The sequence below is a fragment of the Staurois parvus genome, unplaced genomic scaffold, assembly GCF_062004578.1.
Source record: "Staurois parvus isolate SC_StPar_1 unplaced genomic scaffold, SC_StPar_1.0 ptg001090l, whole genome shotgun sequence".
NCBI classification, from domain to species: Eukaryota; Metazoa; Chordata; class Amphibia; order Anura; family Ranidae; genus Staurois; species Staurois parvus.
The window spans coordinates 196,321-218,176 of NW_028318886.1; the positions used below are offsets into that span (position 1 = coordinate 196,321).

The 21,856-nt window shown below is 42.5% G+C and overlaps 1 protein-coding gene across 1 annotated transcript; it reads right to left on the reverse strand.

Annotated features, from left to right (window-relative positions):
• Positions 1-232: 232 nt before the first annotated feature.
• On the reverse strand, positions 233-18,272 carry PDLIM2 (PDZ and LIM domain 2). Its single transcript, XM_089658691.1, has 4 exons — positions 18,113-18,272; positions 17,653-17,803; positions 8,910-9,045; positions 233-5,632 (listed from the first exon to the last, which is right to left on the reverse strand). The coding sequence occupies exons 2-4, from the start codon at positions 17,777-17,779 to the stop codon at positions 5,458-5,460; spliced, it is 438 nt and encodes a 145-aa protein (XP_089514817.1). The 5' UTR covers positions 17,780-17,803; positions 18,113-18,272; the 3' UTR covers positions 233-5,457.
• Positions 18,273-21,856: the final 3,584 nt, after the last annotated feature.

Genomic DNA, 21,856 nt, shown 5'->3' on the forward strand with positions numbered 1-21,856 from the left:
CAAAAAAACCCTCACACACTATAACAAAAAAAAACGGGCAGACTCGATGGACCAGTTGGACTTTTTTCTACCATCATTTTCCATACCATACCATACCTTTTCTATGTTTCTTTAAAAACACTGGCATATTGTACATGTTCGTGTATTCTGCATATATTGTGTGTGTGTTGTGTACCCGGGAGTGTCGGTGCGTATGTTTTGAACCCTGAAATATGAGAATATACAATGTGAATCTTTTTTTAAGGCCAGTTTAATAGCACATAAAATAGACATAATAAGGCATTTATATTTAAGTGAACAAAGGCAGGTGCCAACCTCCTTGCCCTTCTTACATGCTGTCACATCTCTGAACAGTGAGGACTGCAAATATCACAAGAAGAAATAAGACACGGCTTCATTTATCTATGTGTACATGGACCAAAGAAAATAGATTTCGTATTACATTTGTTATACAAATGAAAGCAAGTGTCTGATTGGCTGTCATGGGCAATACAAATAGTTCCCTTCCAAACAATGACATAAATGAGGTTCATGGTTCCTATATGACCACAAATATTGATCTCTACAATCAACTTATTGCATGGTGACGGAAAATAATATTGCTGTAAATACTTTTCAGGTATTATCAATATCAGGCTGGCCATACACTACACAACTTGATTGTACAACATCCCTTAGCTTTACCATCAACTATGTAGTAAAAGGATCTGGCTGAGTTGATACTAATTAATTGGACTGGTGAGGTTTGTCCTACTTTTACATAGATGTGGAAGCTCTAAAGCCTAGTACACACAATCAGAAAATCGTACAAAAAATACAGCTTTTAAAGCGATCGTATCATATTCTGATCGTTAGTGCACTAGCTTTTGTCTGAAATTATTCAAAGGGACAAGCACGAAAAATTTTTCTCATACAATTTTCGTTTAATCAGTAGTTTTCATCCAGAAATGCAATACAAATACATTGCAACACGTGACATCACTTCTGAATTTTAGGTCTGTCCTATGAGAATTTCCGTAACTTCAGTAACCTTTTCTTCATCGATATGAGACTAGCATGAAAAAAAAAAGGATGATCATTCGTGCAATATTCTCATTTTGTGTACAGGGCTTAAAAGATAGTGATTGTACAATCAGATTGTATAGTGTATGGCCCGCTTTACAGTTTCATTATTTATAAACAGGTCGCTAGTATCATGGCTAACGGAATATGTTAGATGTTGAGGGCTTTGCTCTCATTCTGATAGAAATATAATAAAAAATATACCGGTACGTTTGTGACATATACCTAGTATGACTGGATGAATTGGGAAGGTATGGAATCTGAATATCTAAAGGCTTTTACAAAGAAGCATTGCTCACTGTACACATCTGCTGTTAGCAACAACTAGGCACACAAATGTCCAATACTATAACAACTTCCCTATAGCTGGCTATACACCAGTAGATTTTGCAACTGAAAATTCATCCAAAAATTCAAAAATACTTCAAAATTTAGTTTTCTTTTAGACACAGTTCACACCAATGCAGTGCAGGAAACGCACCACATTGCAATCGCAATCACATGCAATCTGGTGTGGGTGTAAATGATAAATTAATGACACCCTGAAACAGATTGCAGGATGCGATGCAAGTGCCAGAAATCACATTGCATGGGTGAGAACACCCATGCAATGAGATTCAGGTGCCAATTTAAAAAAGGGTCCTATACCTTTTTGGTGCAGATGCAATAGGATTTGAGCCATACAGAGTGTGTGGCTCAAATCACACCGCAGACATTTGCATGCAATTCGCACAGGAATACGGTGCGATTCCTGTGCGAATTACATGCGGTGCCCTGCACCGCATAGTGTGAACCAAAACGTAACATTTGATTCTGGAAAAAACGTAATTTCCCAAACGAAAACCATATACACTGTTAAAAATTCAATTGATTGAGAAAAATTTTCCATCCCACTACTTGGAATTTTGTTACTGCCGTTGAAAATAAATGTCAGTTTGACTTACTAATGATTAGAAAATCGAGCAGACACTCAAAAGATGAAAAATTTCAAACAAAATTATTTTCGTGTGTAGCCAGCTTTATTCTTAGGCTCCTTTTAAATGGGCTCCTCCATTCCATCTCAGCAGGGAATCCCAGACTGATCCCCTGCTGGTCTGATCAAAACAGGAACACATGTCACATATGTGACACCTTTCGGTTTCTTCCTCCATCTTGTGATCCATCAGTGGATGGAAATGGATCCATGTAATCCCTATGGGTGGTTAGATGTAAATGAACATTTGTTTTCCTAGATCTACCCACATCTGGTCAGGTCTGCAAAGGCGTTCAATCTGAGGAACCTATTTGGGCTCAGATGTAAATGGACGCACACCCGCTTACATCCAGCCACCCAAAGGGATACATTGCAGTCTGTTTTTGATGTGCCTAATCACGGGTCAAAGCTGGACTGATGGAGCGCTTGTGTGAAAGGGGCCCAAATGTGGGATTTAGTAACTGAAGCTTCTCTAGTCAGCAAAGTATAGGTGAGCACTGATTTCCATCCATAGAAAACAACTGAACCTGGCACAGAAAGTGCTTAAAGGGTCAGTCCACCCAAAACTTATATTTTAAGTATAGATGGAGCTTTCCAGCTTCTGTCTTCTTATGTGTCTTTGAAACTCAAATTGCTAAATCTCCCTGCTATAACTCTATTCCTTTTCATCTGGGAGTTTTGTGTGTCCCCCCACCCTTGAGTGTTCCAGTGCCTCCTATTGCATTTCACATAATATAAAATAAATAAAAACCTACAGCAGGAATTGTGGGAACCCTTCAAATGGACAGGGGAGATGTGCAGGCCCATGGACTAAGACAGGGGTCTCCAAACGTTCAAAGCAAAGGGCCAGTTTACTGTCCTTCACACTTTATGGGGGCCTGACTGTAGCCTGTAGGAGTAGAAAATGCCCGACATCACTGCCCCATAGGACGAACAGTGCCCCATTGATGGTGTCAGTCAGGGGAATGGTGCTCCATCATTGGTGAAAGTTGGTGGTATAGTGCCCCAAGGACCATATAAAGGAAAGCAAAGGGCCACATACAGCCTCTGGGCCACAGTTTGGAGACCACTGGTCTAAGATGTAGATATCTTTCCAACAGAGTCAGCAAAACTGAGTTTTCTGTTTCTACACAAAACTGAGTACTAACTCTTGTAGTGTAGTTGAAGCCCCATTGCAAAGGTCAGTTCTGATTTTACCCGGAGTTCAGCTTTACGTTCACAGGAAGTGACAAGGACACTGCATTTCTGGCAAGATCATCTGGTACTTGGCTGGAAATGTTATTAGCCTGAAAAAAAATATAACTAATGCACACATCTAAGGACTGGTAAGCTGCAATAAATTTTTGTTCTTGGGTTTGGATATATGTTAGGGTCCATTGACATTTTTTGAGTGCGTTGTATTAAAGTGTTACTAAATCCACAACAGTAAAATCAGTCTGTATATGCAGTAAAGCATGCTTGTTATAATCACTGTGGAGCCTAAGGGGTTAATGCTCCACATTGTGTAAAAAGGCTGTTTGATCCTGTCTTCTCTGATTCTCCCCTTCTTCTTCTGTCCCCAATATAACTTCCTGATAGAACAGGGCCTTGGGGGCAAGCTGCACATGCTCAGTTTGGAATGTATTGTTAGAGAGTTTTTTTTTTTCTTGGAAGAGTGCGTGTGATCAGCACAGGGCCAATCAGCACTGCCCAGAAAGAGGGTCAGGGGTCCTGTAGCCTCATAGGGGAGAATGAAAACTCTTCCTAGAAGCATTAACCAGTGCTCTGCTGGACACTGATAGAAGTCACAAGACTGCTCTAACTGCTGATGAGAAAAGGTATTTAGCAGTTTATATTTACTAAAATAATTGCATTTCCACGTTCTGTGCACTGTGGGAGACCAGATATAGTGAATGCAGGGTCCTGGGTTTAGTAACACTTTAAAGTAGCCCATTGAAAATAATGGCCATCAGCACACTCAAAACGTTAACAATCAGATGTGACCTATTTTTGTAATGCAATGCACTCACATGTATACTACAAAACATTGCCATACTGCATTATGGTGCTATTGGCACGAAAAGACAGCAACAAATACAGTATAGCACAATAATGTAAATGGGCCCCTAAGGGTCTGATTGTTTTCAGATGGTGGGATCAGCACACAGGAAGTTCATAGAAGAGCCTTTACCACTATGGTTCTCACTGTGAAAACAAGGGTTCTTTGTTTGGTTTCGTATTTAACAGTGTAGGAAAGAGGAAGACACATGACTTGTGAAATAATATAACATTACAGCTCTGCTTATCATATCGCAGACTCTGACAAGAGAACAGGTTTGCCCTTTGCCCATACCGTGCAGTGCTTATCATTATCAGTACACAACATTTATAACCCTCTTGTCTATAGAGGTTTCAGTAGTAGACAGAGATGTGTAAAGCTGGCAGGCCCTATACACACATTTTGAGAGTCTTTTTTTGCTATGAGATGTATAGTAGGTATGTGTTGGAGGAGCACTGAACCCTATAGTAGGCCAAGACATAGCAGTTAAGATCTTACTTTCAGAGGCAGCTCTCTGTCAGCCAGGTTGTCCTATGAGAACTCTGGAGTAGTCTATAGAGCATTAGAAGAATGAGAGCCCTACAAAGCTTGATTCAGTCCAGTGTCCAATTTTATTTTCACCAAATATTCATTTAAAAAATCCAACACATATCAGTTCAAAACTTCCCCTTCATCAGGGCCTGTGTGCTGGCAATGGGTTCAGACTTGTACTAGATTGTAAAATTGTAAAATGATACAGATAGTATGGGATCCAGGGTGCCAAACTAGCAGCCTGGAAGGATCACGAACATATTGTCGGAATCCACCCAGATGCCTGATTGACAGTTGACTCCAGCTGCACCCACCCCCTCTACAGCCCAGTGATACAGTGAGCGCAGGAGGGGCAGAGTAGAGAGCGGTGACTGACAGTCACCGCTCTCTTCTCCGAAAAGACAAAGATCTGAGTCAAAGATCAAGTGTTGGTCTTGGAGCTGACATGGGACAGCAGTAGCATCACACCAATGCTGCAACATTGAGGTGAGTATGTATTTTTTTTTCCAAGTCCATACTTCATTAATACTGGACTGAAACAAGCTTTATGGTGTTCCCATCCTACCAATTGTATATGAGATTTAAAGTAACATAGATGCCTTCACATAGGAGAAGTAGGATTAAAACCATGTTTGCAACATTTCTCATCACTGTTAAAACACAATTCATGTCATCAATGGCTTCTCTGGAGGTTACAGTAATCCTTTGTTCAAGCAAGAACATGCACAGTCCATAGTAGAGGTCACCAGTGCTCAGTGTAAGGTGCACTTGGGTAAGAGGTGCTCCTGCTGGAATAGTCAGATCATGGCTAGGCTTGTCTGAGGGTGAAGAGGTGTGTGCTGGGGATATCTCCTCATGTGCGCTGGTTTGCGCTGTGTGTGTTGTGCCTGGCTCGGGCGTGTTTCTCGCACACCAGGTTGCTGCCTGCCCAGAAGTGTCCCCTCATGCGTAGGTTGAGGCCACAATCTTCACACACGTAGCAGGCTGGGTGACGGTACTGTCCCTCTGAGATCCTCACAGCCATATCACTGTACAAACATAAAGATGATGACATTAGTCTTCCCATACTTCTTATACACACCATCATCATCCTCAGCATATAGACAAGACAGGTCTGTGAATTAAAGTAAATCTGCTGAAATTTGCATGTGATGCAAAATATTGTAACCACAGTTTACCTTTAGTGAAATCAGCCATGTCAGAACATTTATGGCTGATGCACACTGACCATAAAAAAAATGCTACGTTTACAGGCATTTGGCTTTTTTTCTGCCTCTAAATGCCCCTCTATGTCCACGTACACATAGGCATTTACAGGTGTTTAGAGGCAGGAGCGTTTAGAGGCAGAGAAAAAAATCACTTACACGTTTAGAAGAGAAGTGTTTGGCTGAAAAAGCTGATCATGCATAAACTTGTTTAACTGCGCCCTAGGTGCGCTCATTCATTTCAATGGCCGGAATAAATTAATATTCTGGAAAATGGAATGAATGAAAGCCCAAATGCTTGATGTGCCTAAACGCGTGTGCAAAACGCAGCTTTAGACATGTTTTTTCTTTCCTGCCTGGAGAAAAGGTGTTGAGAGGAATGCATGAAGTCTTAGAAAATCCAGAGTTGTAGACAGCTGAATTTTTTGATCCAAATCTTAACTTTTCCTGCAATTTATAGCTCTGGCCTTACCACCTCCTAATCCTCCTGATTAGCCAGTGAGGTCATCCATCAGATTGCAGGCAAATTAAATGAGGCTGTAGAAGGGATGGTGCGAAGCTCAACTCTCTCCAAAAATGCACAGAACGTCATCTGTCTGCATTTCTGGGTTAACAGTATCTACTGACATGTAGTTTTCAGGTAAGGAAACTCTTCTTATGAATTCTTTCATACTATGCTCATTGATTTAAATCATTGGGCTGCCAACTCACCAAAACATCAGTAGGTCAGTAGGGGGCCCCATGAAATGCCCCTGGTACCTTTTATAGGCTTTTTTGGGTGTGCTCTGAGCGTGGGCAAGGACACAGGGGCCCTATGATCCCCTATTGCCCCGGGGCCCCATGAGTTGTCAGTCCGCCCCTGAACGCAACACACCCTAATGCATTGCCATGTGTTGCAGAATGCATTTTCCTTAGTGTATTGTGGTGCCATTTAAAAAGGCAAGGTAATACATGTAACATGCGTAGCAATGCACAAGTCTACATAGACCATTAAGATATCCAACAAGTTTTTTTAAGGGTCCATTTACATCTTTGCATTGTGGCAACATGCACAATGCATGATAATAACGTTACAGTACATATGTTGTGATGCCATAATTTTTGTTGGAGTGTGCCACAGAGCATGGCAATTTACCATAGTGTGTTGCATTACAAATTTTATAGCACGTTAGAATTTCAGGACCTTTTGGTGCGTTGGCAATCCAGTGATTTGCTGTCTTAACATAGTGCGCATTAATGCATCAGAATACTGTAAATGTTCCCTACCTTCCTACATTTGGATTTTGCACAACCTGTTATTTTCATAAAAGTCTGTTTACGGAGCAATATGAAAATTTCATTGCTGACATACCTCTTAAATTGCTAGCAACCTGGTTGTCTATAGCATCTATACTAAGTTATAGTCTAGGAACAACATGTAGTCAGAGTGAAGTCAGATCTCCTTTTCTGTATATCTATTAAAACGTACTGAAGTCGCTGAATTAGTATGACAGCCAGGGAAATTGTATTCTGGGAACTGGAGGTCAGCAGTCTTAGCCTCCAAACTTCATTCGTCTAGCCTTTAGGATAATAAAGAATATTTGCTAGCACTGTCAGCCATGGTCACCATGAATGGGAACTGCGAGTATGACCATCTGTATGTCATCCTTGTCCTGGGATGGGCAAATCAAGAATTGGCTTCTGATTGCTGACTGATCCCTGTGTACTATACATTTCACTGTTGGTCACAGCACTGCCTTATTAAGCAAACCTGTTCCCATCATCTAAAGGAGGAAAGCTTCTATAAACACATTCAGGATTCTCAGCATAGCATTGTACTACTGTATATATCATAATAAAAATTGCTTGTGGAATTCCAGTTGCAGTGACACACACTGGCTAAACAAATGTCATACACGCCAAATACATCACGAAGGCAAACACGCATTATGTCATTAGGAAATACTTTTCAGATCAATGGGAGTGCCACTATAGACGTATGCCATTGTCATTATGACATACCAGGCCAATACGCAACAGATACGTAAACTTAGACAAGTGTCACACGAAAGCAAAATGAATTAACTATATACACACTATAAAGTCTACACACGCTTACTGGAGATAAGGCTTTTGATACTGTTATAGCTGGCTGCGACTATCCATGGCCAACAATTTGCTGCAGCTTTACACCTCCTTCAGCACTGTACCTGTACCCCCCCTCTCACCAAGTCTGTACATGCCCCCCCACCCCTGTAGTTATCCTATGCCTGCTGGAAGGGCACCTTCTTGTACCCCCAATGAATCTAAAACTAACCCCCCTACCCCTGCTCTTACTGCTGGACCTGGAACAGCCCCCTCCCCTTCCTTCCCATGCTTATACCTGTGTTTCTCAACTCCAGTCCTCATGGACCCCCAACAGGTCATGTTTTCAGGATTTCCATTATTTTGCACAGGTGATTTGATCAGTTTCACTGCCTTAGTAATTACCACAGCTGTTTCATCTGAGGGAAATCCTGAAAACATGACCTGTTGGGAGTCCATGAGGACTGGAGTTGAGAAACACTGGCTTATACCAACCAGACCTTACCTGTTTTGAAACAAACACGATTGTGCTAGTTTACCTTATAATAACTACGTGCCCTTACTGGAGTTAGAGCTTTTGATGAAGCTGACACCTACTATAAATGGCCAGCACTTTGCAACTACTGAGGTGCAAGCTGAAATCTTGACAATTGGAAGAACCAAAATTCTGAAGACATACGTATACAATGACAGGGGCTGACTTTGCAAACCATATAAATGAAAGCTGCAGATTTAAAAATATTGAAAACTTCATAAATTGCATTAACATGTGTATATACGATAATTTAGTAGAATAGGTTTACATATCCTTTATTCAGTTTCTCTGCAAAATGGTGCTGATCTGTTTAGTGCACTATAGGTGGCCATTTTGCATAAATTACATCAGTAAATGTGATTGGGTAAATCTATATGAATTTGATCTGGACTTTGTACTAATATTATTTTTACATAACTTTATAACAGTATTTGCAGCACTTGCTTGATCCTACTATTACCCTCTCATTTACTGTTCGGACCATTGTCTCACAGCACTCACCTGATGCCTTTGTTGCACTTCTCGCACAACCTCACGGGGGAAGGCACCGAGTTGACGATGGGTTTCTGCATCATGCTGCTGCTTACTGGTTTCTGTGCACTGGGTGACAGTCTGCTGGGGAAAGCCGTGGAAATACCTGCAATACAGCAAAACAACTCCCCTTATTCTGAGCTCCATCCAAGACATTCAGAGATTCCTATAAGACTGAAACCTCAATCTTCCTACTAGTTCTACAGATGGTTTCTACAACAAGTGAATGAGTCACTTTAATTTCAGTAAGATATGTGTTTCCTATTTGTGATTTGTGCATCTCCTGAGCATGTCACATCTTCCTGGGAAAGAGATAAATTACATGACTCTTCCAGTTGGTTCCCGATGCCAGATCACAATGTTCATGTGCATCCTTCAAACATTGAAGGTTGGCAGCTGATGTGTACAGACAACAGATGACTACTGTTTGAATGCAGCTCAATATGTTTGTTACTTTTTACTCAATTGATTTAAATGTGGGGGATGTGAAAAGTGATGGTTTCCTCAACCAGGATTCCATTGAACCCTAGGGTTCCTCCAGAGATTAATAGGGGTTCCTCAAGCAGTGAGCAATTTTTGTATCTTAGATAAACTACCACTGTCCCCAATCATCTTTTCAGCTATCTGTAAGGAGCTATATTCCCACCGACCACTAATGTAAGGGGAAATTTTTCCGCTGACAACTCATCTATGGAGCCTTCTTCCCACTGACCACCAATGTAAGGAGCATTCTTCCCATTGACCACTAATCTAAGGAGCATTCTTCTCACATGACCACTAATCTAAGGAGCATTCTACTCACATGACCACTAAACTAAGGAGCCTTCTTTCCAGTGACCACTAAAATCTAAGGAGCATTCTTCCCGCTGACCAATAATCTAAGGAGCCTTCTTCCCAGTGACCACTAATCTAGGGAATCTTCTTCCCACTGACCGCTAATCTAAGGAGCATTCTTTCCACTGACCACTAATCTAAGGAGCATTCTTCCCACTAGCCACCAATGTAAGAAGCATTTTTTCCAATGACCATTAATCTAAGAAGCATTCATCCCACTGGCCACTAACATATGAAACATTTTTACCACTGTCTATTAATGTGAGGAGTATTCTTCCTACTGGCCAACAATGTAAAGAGCATTCTCTCCACTGACCACTATTGAAAGGAGCCTGCTTCCCAACTGCCCACTAACGTAAGGAGCATTCTTCCCATTGATCATCAATGAAAGGAGCATTCTTCCCACATGACCACTAATGTAAAGAGTATTCTGCCACCATGACCATTCACCTCACTGACCACCAGTGCAAGAAGCATTCTTCTCACTGACCTCCAATGTAAGAAGCATTCTTTACACATGACTACTAATGTAAGAAGCATTCATACCCTGTGACAACCTTAAGCAGAGAGGGGGAGAGTTGTCTGTGGCACAGGAAATAACAGACAGCAATAAAATGTTTTCAGAAATTCTGACCTTCCCATTTCTGAGAGAACACTTTTAAGCACAAAATAAGCTGGCAAAGAAAGACCACTGCTTCAATTTCGCACAGCATATGCAATTATTACACAAAATATTTTTGGTTCCATACTTAAGTGCTTTTTACTCCACTAACTTTCCTTTATAATGGATGTTAAAAAATAAGAAAGAGGTTGGATGAACGGTTTAGTGTATGACACTTTTGGTATCTAAAGGCACATTCCAACTTTTGTAAAAATATAAATGAAAAAAATGTGTGCTCCCATAAATGCAACCAATATTGCAAAAAGAAACAAAAATGTCATATTTTAAATTTTTTTAACTGAAGCCTGCAAAGTATTGCAACCACAATCAGTGGATTTTGGGTACAATGCACAGGCTCTTGCAGATTCTCCTACTTGTGGCTGGAGGAACACTGAACTACAGTAACATCACTTGTGCTCCATTGAGAACTAGTGGTCCCACTGCCACAGTGGCAGATGGGATGTGAATGGATGATTCTGCTGTGCAGAATTAAAAAATTAATAGAAGCCTGTGGGGAAAACTACCCAGTGATTCAGGTAGGAGCGGATGCAGAATGACACTATGTATCAGAACCACAGTGTCAGAAATGTGAAATGTGGAATATATAGCCTTAATTAAATACATTTTGTATAGAGGTTTATATAACGCACCACAAAAAGGGACCACTGAGGAGCAAAGTAGGACCAAGGGATGTGGTTCCAAAAGAGGGGCAGTCCCCCAGATAAGGTATAGTATGCTTTCTTTACTCTACTAAAAATGTGAAAGTGTTGTTGATACCCAAAGGCCAAGGCAGTGTTGGCTTTGTTGACCAGGTCCTTATCTGCTTGGAATGTTTTGGGTAGAAGATAATTGCTGTCAGGATCTCATATGTGGTTACATACCAGCCTTCTGGAATTTGGTAACTTGCACAATAGTGATGTTTAGTAAGCTGGTGTAATTATGTCAAATAAACAAGTTGAACTTTCAGTGGTGTGATTGCTTCATAATGTAAAGCAAGAAAAGTTTTAGTTCTTATCGTTTTCATTTAGCCCTAACATTTTGCTACTCTTGTGTTTATGTCGGTCTACCTTAACAGTCAAGAAATGTCTCTGGTATCTTCAGATCAATAAGTATATTCTTATACATTAAGCAATCAGGCCCTATGGCTATCTGTGCAGGTTGTCTGTTAGTCCTTAAAGTGTCACTACATACTTAGTGCAATGAATTATTGGTCCCATAGGGTTGGAGCAGCTTGTGTTTTGTCTGGACTTAGTTTGTACAGCTGTAGATTCAATGCCTTATAAGTCTATTTCAATCTCACCCCAGACTGCGCCAGATCTTGGGGCATTCCAATAAGTGCGCCAGTCTCAGCACTGAAAGCTACAAACACTGAGCCCTGTGTTCTGTCGGATCCTCAGCAATGTCACAGCCTGGGGAGTGTACACTAATTTCAGTGCTGTCTTAACTTGTTCGGAGGACATGTGACTATTCTACCAGTGTCAAAGCACAGCGTTAAGAATTTCTAGACTGGGTCAAATGTAGCCGTGTCATTGACCTGAAAGGCAGGATCTCCAGACAAATGAAAAATGTCAGAGTTCCCAGCAGTCCCTCTCTTCGGCCCCAATTCCTATTGACTCCACAAATGCTCCTTTTTAAGGATTTAAGGACCTATAAATTGGTATAAATACATGTATAATTTTATCACAAACAGATTTTTTTTTTAATTGCTACTAAATTTGTATTAAAATTCATCTAAATTATTCTGACTGTCATTTTCAAATATTAATATATAGGAAAAGTAGTGATACTGCCTTTCTTAACCTTTTTACCCCAGAGGAACCTCTAAAATTGTTTCCACATCCTTTGGAACCCTTACCTAAAGTGGTTGTAAAGGCTCAAGGCTAAAAAAAACTTCTGTGTGCAGTAGCCCCCCGAAATACTTACCTGAGCCCCATCATGTTCCAGCAATGTGCACGAGAGCCTCAGCTCTCCGTGGACTCTCCCTCCTCAATGGCTGAGACAGCAGTGGAGGCCATTGGTTCCCGCTGCTGTCAATCACAGCCAGTGACCCAATGAGGAGACAGAGGGGGTGGGAACAAGCCACAGCTCTGTGGATGGACACGCAGGGCAGCAGCTTGGGAGCAAGCCTGCTTGGGTGCCCCCATAATAAGCATAATGGGCAGCACAGTGGCTAAATGGTTAGCACTTCTGCCTGGCAGTACTGGGGTCGTTGGTTTGAATCCCAGCCATGGCACCACCTGCCTGGAGTTTGCATGTTCTCCCTGTGCCTGCGTGGGTTTCTTCCAGGTACTCCGGTTTCCTCCCACACTCCAAAGACATGCTGGTAGGTTAATTGGATCCTGTCAAAATTGGCCCTAATATGTGTATGTATGAATGTAAGTTAGGGACCTTAGATTGTACACCCCTTGAGGGTTAGGGACTGATGTGAATGTACAATATATATGTGTAAAGCGCTGCATAAATTGACGGCGCTCTATAAGTACCTGAAATAAATAAATAAATAATAAGCAGCTTGCTCTGGGGGCACTCAGCAGAAGGGAGAGGACAGGAGCAACAGTAGGGACCTGAAGAGGAGGATCGAGGCATGTTTGTTATTTTTCTTTTATTTGCCTTTAATATCACTTTAAACCAATTCATCAGAGGATCAATGGGAAAAATACCTGTACAGTGGAGATCAGTAGTCAGAATAGCCCTTACATAGGCAGTGAGAATTCCACTCTTACAGTCAGCTGAAAAGATCATTGGTGTCTTGCTGCTGGCTTTACCAAGTGGTGTTGGCATCAGAATTATGCAGGCACCATAAAATGGCAGAACAACCAACCACAGCTCAAAGGACCCCTAGCAATATCTGGAGGAATCCTAGGGTTCCACAGAAACCAGGCTGAGAATGGCTGGCCCATAGGAACCAAATTTCCTTCTTCATAGGTGTACGGAAGGACTGTGTGTGATAAGGGTCTGTAATGTGGGATGTAGATGTATGAAATTACAGTGTTGGGGTCTAAACGCAGAATGAAATACAAAGATAGGTGAAGCTGTGAATCTCTTTTCAAATGACAGCTATATGTTCTGCACCTAACTACAGTCTTCGAACAAGTCAGAGTCATCATTATCATTAGAGAAATATATAGACCTTTCCTTTTAAACAAAATGCTAATGTTGGAATACTGTGTTCATGTATTTTGTGCAACAATTACATCAGTATTCAGTGGAGATATATTCTTCAACCAGTAGATGGCAGTGTTTATAAGTTTGTAGCTGAATCTATAGTATACTCTATTTCCTGTGTCATTGTTACAGTGAAGCAGAAAAATACACGTGGACTGTGCACTGTCTGTTCTGTAGGGCTATCAGGGGCGGACTGAAAATTCACGGGGCCCCCCGGGCAATAGGGGATCATGGGGCCCCTGTGTCCTTGCCCAAACTCAAAAAAGCCTATAAAAAAGGTACCAGGGGCATCTCATGGGGCCCCCTACTGACCCCCGGCCCTCGGGCAGTGCCCGAGTTTCCAAATGGTCAGTCCGCCCCTGAGGGATATATACAGAATTTATAATAGCTACAGTAATTGCTTTGGTGCTATGCTGATGCTTGTAGATATAACTATAGCTATAAGGAATTCTGACTTTTCTATAGTTCATTTCTGCATGCTTGTTTTTATAGTTTTAGATAGAAGGTTTATGACTTCTTTCAAGTTTCTATTGCTGTCTATGTCCCCACTGGCGAGATTTGCCCTCATTATTTGCCCTGGTAACTGTTGTCCAGTACAGAAAGTGTTCATAAAGGAAATCCAAAATCTCTAAGTTGTCACAGGAACAGGTGATGAGGAAAAAACTTCCAGTGGGGTCACCTGTTGTGGCCACAAATGTCTTATAGGGGGTTTCCCCTTTGAAGAGATTTTCTCTTAGTTCCTGCTGCATCTCTGGGACAAAAAGTGAAGGATAATCTCCCTGATGAGATACAGACTGCAAAAAAAGAAAAAAAAAACTGACAGGGGTCCTAGTTCCCATTCACTTGCAAATGGGTCCACCACTGATTTCATGGGAGAACCCCAGCAGGGGTTCCTGAGAATTAGATGCAGGAGACAGCCCCAATGACATGCATTACATGTGATTACATGCGAATGGCCACAATTAGCAGTGGGAGCTGTCAGCCTCCTGTTGATTTCAATGGGGCTGCCTCCTGCATCTAATCACTAGGGGTTCTTGGATGTTATTGGTGACAGCCCCATTTGCAAGTGTTAACCTACTTTGACTAAAAATGCAAAAAAGAAAGGAAATGTTGGTTTTACATTCACTTTTAAATGGCAGCCTTCCTACTTCTCTTATAACAGGTGTACTTTAACACCAGTCTCCACAGTGCGGTTGACAAAAATAACCTAATTATTAGATGACTGGCTGTGTCAGCATCCAGGCATCACCAATTACTAAGGGCAAGAAGAGTTCTGTAAAGTGCACCACAAAATAGGTTTTTAGGGCGTCAAGTCAAAGGAAACTGGTATTTCAGCCATGGGTGGATGATAGTGGGATAAATCATCTAATGTACTTTTCAATGACTCCTGTAATGAGATCTGCCTACCAGAATTCACAGCTCTGTGTTTGTAGGATGACTTCCCTCCCCTCTGCATGGGCTGTCTAGAACCCTCTAGAAGTAAGATATTCTTATAGCCATGGAGAAAAACCTTCAAATTCTCAGTGTGGTAGCAGTGTCTTAGACGAGTAATGACAGGTACTGCCGGTGGCAGCAACCCAATTTCCTTCTTCATATCATTGCATACCACAGACTACATCCTTCTTTACTCTGCATACCACATACTGCATCCTCCTTTACCCTGCATGTAGATAGTAAGCCATTAGTTCACTTAAACAACAGTCTTACTAATAGGATTCGTAAATCAATTAATAAATCAACTAAAGACAGTACTAAGCTGCTGATATGTGTCAGTGAATCTTTACCAGTTGCAGTATCTGCATTACTAGGGTAAGCATGTGTCCTAAGTGGTGGAATCATCTACTGGTGGATGTGCTGGTAGTCATATTATTGGCATTATTGGCATTGCAGCTCTATAATAATCCAAATAATTACTGAAGCTGCTAAAAGAACTATCAGTTAGAGTGGGTCAGTGTATTAAGTGGCAGCAGTGTATGCAACAGCCTTTAGGACTTACCAGCCTTGGGACTTACTGCTTACTAGTGGTCAGAGGCGGACTGACCACTTGGAAACTCGGGCACTGCCCAAGGGCCCGGGGTCAGTAGGGGGCCCCATGAGATGCCCCTGGTACCTTTTTCATAGGCTTTTTTTACTTTGGGCAAGGACACAGGGGCCACATGATCCCCTATTGCCTGGGGGCCACATGAGTTATCAGTCTGCCCCTGCTAGTGGCTATGGCAATGGCTATATTACTAATTATATTGCTAACACCTGATTATATGTGTTATGTCTGCGGTGTCAGTGCTGTGTTGTGGCTACATGTCATGTTGTGGAACAGGTGACTTTCCTAGCAGTGGAAATACCTTCAAGTGCAGAAACGACCATGGCTGAAGCATAATTGACTGCCATAGTATACGTGATATTTGCTAGTAAGTACCAGTAGCAGTCACATATGAAGCGGTGAGCACAGGCTGAAGGTTAAGGCGAGTCCTAGTTTTGGTAATATCTGCTCATAAGTACCAGTAACAGTAAAATATAAGATGTAACCAAAGGCTGAAGCTTAGGGACAATCCTAGTTTTGGTAATATTTGCTAGTAAATACCAGTAACAGTCACATATGAGGTGATAACCAAAGGCTGATGATTAGGAACAATTCTGGTACTGGTAATATCTGCAAGTAAGTAACAGTAACAGTCACATAAAACGTGATGACCCCAGGCTGAAACTTGGCACAGACCTATTATTGGTAATATCTGCTAGTAAGTATCAGTAACAGTCACATATGAGGTGGTAACACAGGCTGAAGCTTAGGCAGAGTCTTAGCAATGGTAATATCTGCAAGTAAGCTAGGACTGGAAAAAATCACTGCAGCCAGGTATTCAATGCTCCCTAAAAATTACACCTTAATTTTTACTTTTTTACTTTTGAGGTTTTCACTAGTCGTTGTCAATGGAGCTGGCTTCTGAATTGTATATTAATTTGTCCAACCCTGCAGTAACGGTCATATATGACGCAGTAACCACAACTAAGCTGAAGCTTGGGGAGAGTACTAGTACTGGTAATATCTGCTTGTACATGTCAATGACAGTCACAGCTGTCATAGTAACCACAGACTGAAGCCTAAATGCAGATTAAAGCAATGGCATGTTTAGCGTCATCTAATAAGTGTCAGCTTCTAGTCCTAGAATTGATGGCACCCTAACACAAGGGTTCCCGCAGGAGTTCCTTAAGCAGTGAGCACATTCCCTCATTGACCACCAATGTAAGAAGCATTCTTCCCCCTGGTCTCCAATGTAAGGAGCCTTCGTCTCACTGATCACCAATGTAATGGGCATTATTCCCACTGAACACCAATGTAAGAGACCTCTTCCCACTGACCACCAATTTAAGGAGTTTTGTTCCCACTGACCTCCAATGGAGGGAGCATTCTTCCCACTGATTACCAATGTAATGGGCATTATTCCCACTGACCACCAATGTGAGGAACCTTCTTCCCACTGACCTCCAATGTATTGAGCATTCTTCCCACTTATTACCAATGTAATGGGCATTATTCCCACTGACCACCAATGTAAGTAGCTTTCTTCTCATTTATAACCAATGTAATGGGCATTATTCCCACTGACCCCCAATGTAAGGAGTATTCTTCCCACTGATTACCAATGTAATGGGCATTATTCCCACTGACTACCAATGTAAGGAGCTTTCTTCTCATTTATCACCAATGCAATGGGCATTATTCCCACTGACCACCAATGTAAGGAGCTTTCTTCTCATTTATCACCAATGCAATGGGCATTATTCCCACTGACCACCAATGTAAGGAGCCTTCTACCCACTGACCACCAAAGTAAGGAGCATTCTTCCCACTGACCCCCAATGTAGGGAACATTTTTCCACCGACCACAAATGTAAGTCAAATGACCATACATTCTTACCACTGACCACTACACTAATGTACTTTGAAACTATACTATAAAAAATTACAGGGGTTTTCAGAGACTTTAACCAGTTATTTAAGAGTTCTTCCATTTTAACAAAAGATAGATCTACAGAATAAATTTCTCTAAGTACCGTCAGGGTTGTTCTCCAGAGCCTCCGCCAGTAATTTGAAGCTGCTGGACTGTCTTGGGGTAGTTCTGACCTCCTCGTTCCCATGCAGCATCTTGTAGACATCGGAATCTTGTTGCGTCCAGCTCATCTTGCCCGATTCGTCTTCTCTAGACTGGAACAGGGAGATTTTGAGAATTCAGCAAACGCAAGAGACTGTTTACTTCTCACACTTGTCTTTCATCCCTCTTCAGCAGGCTTCCTCTCTCACTAATTTTCCCCTGTGTAAGCATGTTTCCGCCCTGTTCTCGGCTCACTCTCGTGCTTCTCTCTATTCAGTTTTCTTTTTTTTTTTTTGAATATTTTCTCTCTCCCCCCAGCACACACACACTTTATACCCTGCACTCTATAACTTCCCCCCCCCCCCCTTGCACTGCTGTTCCCCTCCCTGCCCTCAGGCTGTCTCTATCCCAGATGTGCTCACATGTCAGACAGACGTCTCTTCTTTTGCCAGCGATGCCCCTTGTATCGGTGCCAGTCCTAGATTCTGAGCCTTGGTCTCCTGACCGTGTCTGCTCCTGCTTCTTTCTGTCTGTCCTTTCTTCTGTCACTTGCAGTCTCTTCTTCCTGTCCTGAGGACACACCTGATTCCCCGCCTGTGTGCCTCTCCTCCTCCCATGGCAGGCACACCTCTGTCTCTTGACTCCTAGTCCCTACCCCCCCTCTCATTCTCTATTTCAAATTCAAATAGGCTTTATTGGCAGGATGAAATACGTTTTAGCATTGGTAAGGCGATTGAGGAGTTATTATGGGTTGGAAAGGTGGGGGGGGGGGGGCGAAGTGTGGAAACAATAGAGCTGGCCATACACAAGTAGATGTTTTGAATGAACATTCTCAGTGCACTCGATGACTTGATGAATGTCGTTCGAAAGTATTTTAAAACTTTCTTTGCTTTTACGTAACAATCAATTTTGAAGTGAATGGACTTTTTCCATCCTGCTCCTCCGAATCTTCTCGTCACTGCAGTCGAAATGAACAACAATCTGAACAATTAGAAAATCAAATGTTTCAAACTAAATTCTATTAGTGTATGGCCAGCTTTAGCTCTAGGACATTATTAGGGAAGGGCTGATCCACAATGCGTTCTTGTATGTTCCCGATACCCCATTTATTTCAGTGGGCTGCCAAACGAGGAAGGGGGGGGGGGGGGACATGCAAAAAGTATGGCAGTTGCAACTTTTTAAATCATACTGTTCCAAACGGCATGGTACTGCGATACTGTACACTTTGGTGGTCACTATGCGCAAGCACTTGCATTTGGGATGCCGTTTACAATTAATGGCACCTGCATGTGTCTAACGAGGGCAGCGTGTTCCCGTGCAGTGCAGGAAATGCACGTTTCCCACATTGTAATTTGTATGAATGGGTCCTAAAGGATAATACTGTATAAAGGGAGTAGGAGGTGAGTTCAGGTCTGTTGTCAGTTTAGGGCTCATTCAGATGTGCAGGTTTGGTTCACACCTACAGGTTTGTATTCGTTTTTCGCACATTCCTGTGCATTGCATATAGGGCAGCCCATTTATTTCAACATTTGACAAACAAGGAAAATAAGTCTTTGACTCTTTTCCAAAAACGTACCTCTATGAACCATACAGCACTGCAGCACCTGGCAGTTTGGCATGCAGGAAAATGCTCTTTTTTGCAGATTACAAATATTGGCACCCCCAGTGGTGTATTTAGGTTTTGTCCTGCCCTAGGCAACACAAAAATCACCCCCCATGGAGAGACCCTGACACTGACAAACACCCCCCTCTCCCCCCTCTCCCATGATAAGAGCCTGACATTAACCAACAACACCCCACCCAAGAGAGCCTTCCACTACCACTGCCCTCCACACACTAGCAACCTCTCCCCCCACCCCGGCGAGAGAGAAGACACTCACCTTCACAGCTTTGGACATCCCCGGAAGCAAGAGTCAGGTTCTGCATACAACATAAAGCAGCCTGCAGACTCTTTCAGATCCCACCTGGTCCCCATGCTGCGTGTCCTTTCCTCCATCCCTTCATTCAGGTGGCAGCACTGCCCCCCTGGAAATTGCCTCTTCCCCCTGAAAAATGCTGCTGGCCCCGTGAAAAAATGCTGCCCTAGGCAAATGCCTTGTTTGCCTTGTGGTGAATACGACCCTGGGCACCCCCATTTAACAGCAGACACATGGTGGTGCCATTACAATTAACAATTAATGGCACCGCCGTGTGTCTGCTAAAGGAAACGTGTTGGGAAAACGCATGATTTTGCATGTGCATTTATGATTTTTGGTTGCAGGAGCCTGTAAGGCATTGCACCAGTGATCAGCAGATCGTTGGTGCCATGCAGGCCTGTCAGTATATCTGCTTGCTTGTACAGGATGTATGGGCAAGTAGGAAGATTCAATAAACTACCACAGGGCTGGATAAGGGGGTACCACCAGTCCTCCTGTACAGGGCCCAGGCAGCCGGGTGAATTGGATGTGGGCAGGGATGGTGATCAGCACAGAGGGGGTGCAAATACTGGGACTGATCCCCTGTATGGCTCTCTCTGCAGCAGCTGAAAGCTGGCTTCTTCTCCTGGCTTTCAGCTGCTGCAGAGAGAGCCATACAGGGTATTGGTTCCAGTAATTGCCCCCCCCCCCCGTAGCACCTTATCACCCTCACTGTGCACCATACGCTTCCCCCCTGTGTGCCCCCACCCCTGCAGTGCAGCTGACTTCCCTACCCTTCTTCCTACCAGCAGCTACAAGCACACAATAGGATGCAGAGTGGGGGAAGGGTCCTGTAAATATGTAACATTTTACCAGCCCCTTTCCTTCCTGAATGACCACATTGCGTGCTTGGTACCGATCACTCACTGTGTTCATTCATAACTGAAGCGTAGTAGTTACACAGTTAGTCTGGCTGAAAAAAGACAAAAGTCCATCCAGTTCAACCATTAAAAAAAGAAAAGTTATAATCCTATACCCACAGTTGATCCAGAGGAAGGCAAAAAAACCCAGCAAAGCACAATCCAATTTTCTCCTGCAGGGGAAAAACTTTGTTTTTTTTCAGAGGCCCTGTCAGGTTGGCTGTATGGGGCCCTGTGGTTTCTAACAGCAGCCTTGACGGCGCTTCACAGCACAGCACTAAGGACTTGTAGTTCATTCATTCATTCACAGAACACTATGAATGAATGATCCGGCTGTGTGGGTGGAATCTGTACATGCATGAGTACCGCTTGGAACTGCTACAGGTGAGTATAGCCCCCCATTGCCTGTCATGATTCTGACAGAATGCTGGAAGCTGATTGCATGCACCACTCATGCCTCCCTGTCTCTGGAATACGTCCGCGTTTTTCTCTATATGGGCAAAAGCACCTGTGTACATGAGTCCGAACAGTGACGGCATCTGATAGGATATAGTCACTGTTTGGCCGATAATTTTCCGCCCAACTCAGATTTATGCTGACTCAACATTAATTAGCCAAAATTCACGCTGTCTGTGCGCAGCTTTATATATATATTACCCTAGGTTCACACCTAAGTGTTTTCTTCAGAGTTTTGCATTTTGCAGAAATGCAGTAGAGTCCATTTAACATGATTTCCTATGGGACATGTTCACACCAAAGCATTTTCTTCAGAATTTTGCAGAAATGCAGTACAGTTCATTTAACATGACTTCCTATGTGACATGTTCACATCTGTGCATTTTCACCCGGTGTGTTTTTTTTGGACAGGGTCAGGGACTTTTTTGAACACAAAAAGTTGCATTTTTGGTTCTATAGACTTCAATGGAAATAGAAAAGCATGTATTTTGTTTTTGCTGTGTTTTTGGCGTGTTTTGTATTTTAAATCTGCCTAGCAACAAGAAAAATAATGACCCCCCCCCTTCCCCAAAACGTAAAATGCTGCAAAAATGCAAAACGCACTGCAGAAATTACTGAAACGCAACTTGCATAGGTGTGAACCTAGGGTAAAGGAGGATAGGGGGTGATTCAATAATGGGGTATATAAATTTGTGATTTCACCTGTCCCTCTCAGTCTATAACATGCTATACTGTACGGTGCAGATATTTTCACCTCTGTTCGCCTCGCTTTGCGTTTCTGGACGTTTGCAATAAGGCACTCAGGAGACGCATGACTTCCCAAGTAACCGCATCATCCTGGATTCTTCGTCTCCCACAAAGGAGCCTCACACATCTGCTTTTCGTTAAAGAAAGT

What these genes read in the sequence shown, in the direction of transcription:
- PDLIM2 (XM_089658691.1), bottom strand. Translation starts at nt 17,779, where the DNA reads ATGAGCTGGACGCAACAAGATTCCGATGTCTACAAGATGCTGCATGGG. An exon ending in TCTGGAGAACAACCCTGACG is followed by an intron (nt 9,046 to 17,652) that starts GTACTTAGAGAA and finishes GCTGTATTGCAG; the next exon opens with GTATTTCCACGGCTTTCCCC. An exon ending in AAGTGCAACAAAGGCATCAG is followed by an intron (nt 5,633 to 8,909) that starts GTGAGTGCTGTG and finishes ATGTTTGTACAG; the next exon opens with TGATATGGCTGTGAGGATCT.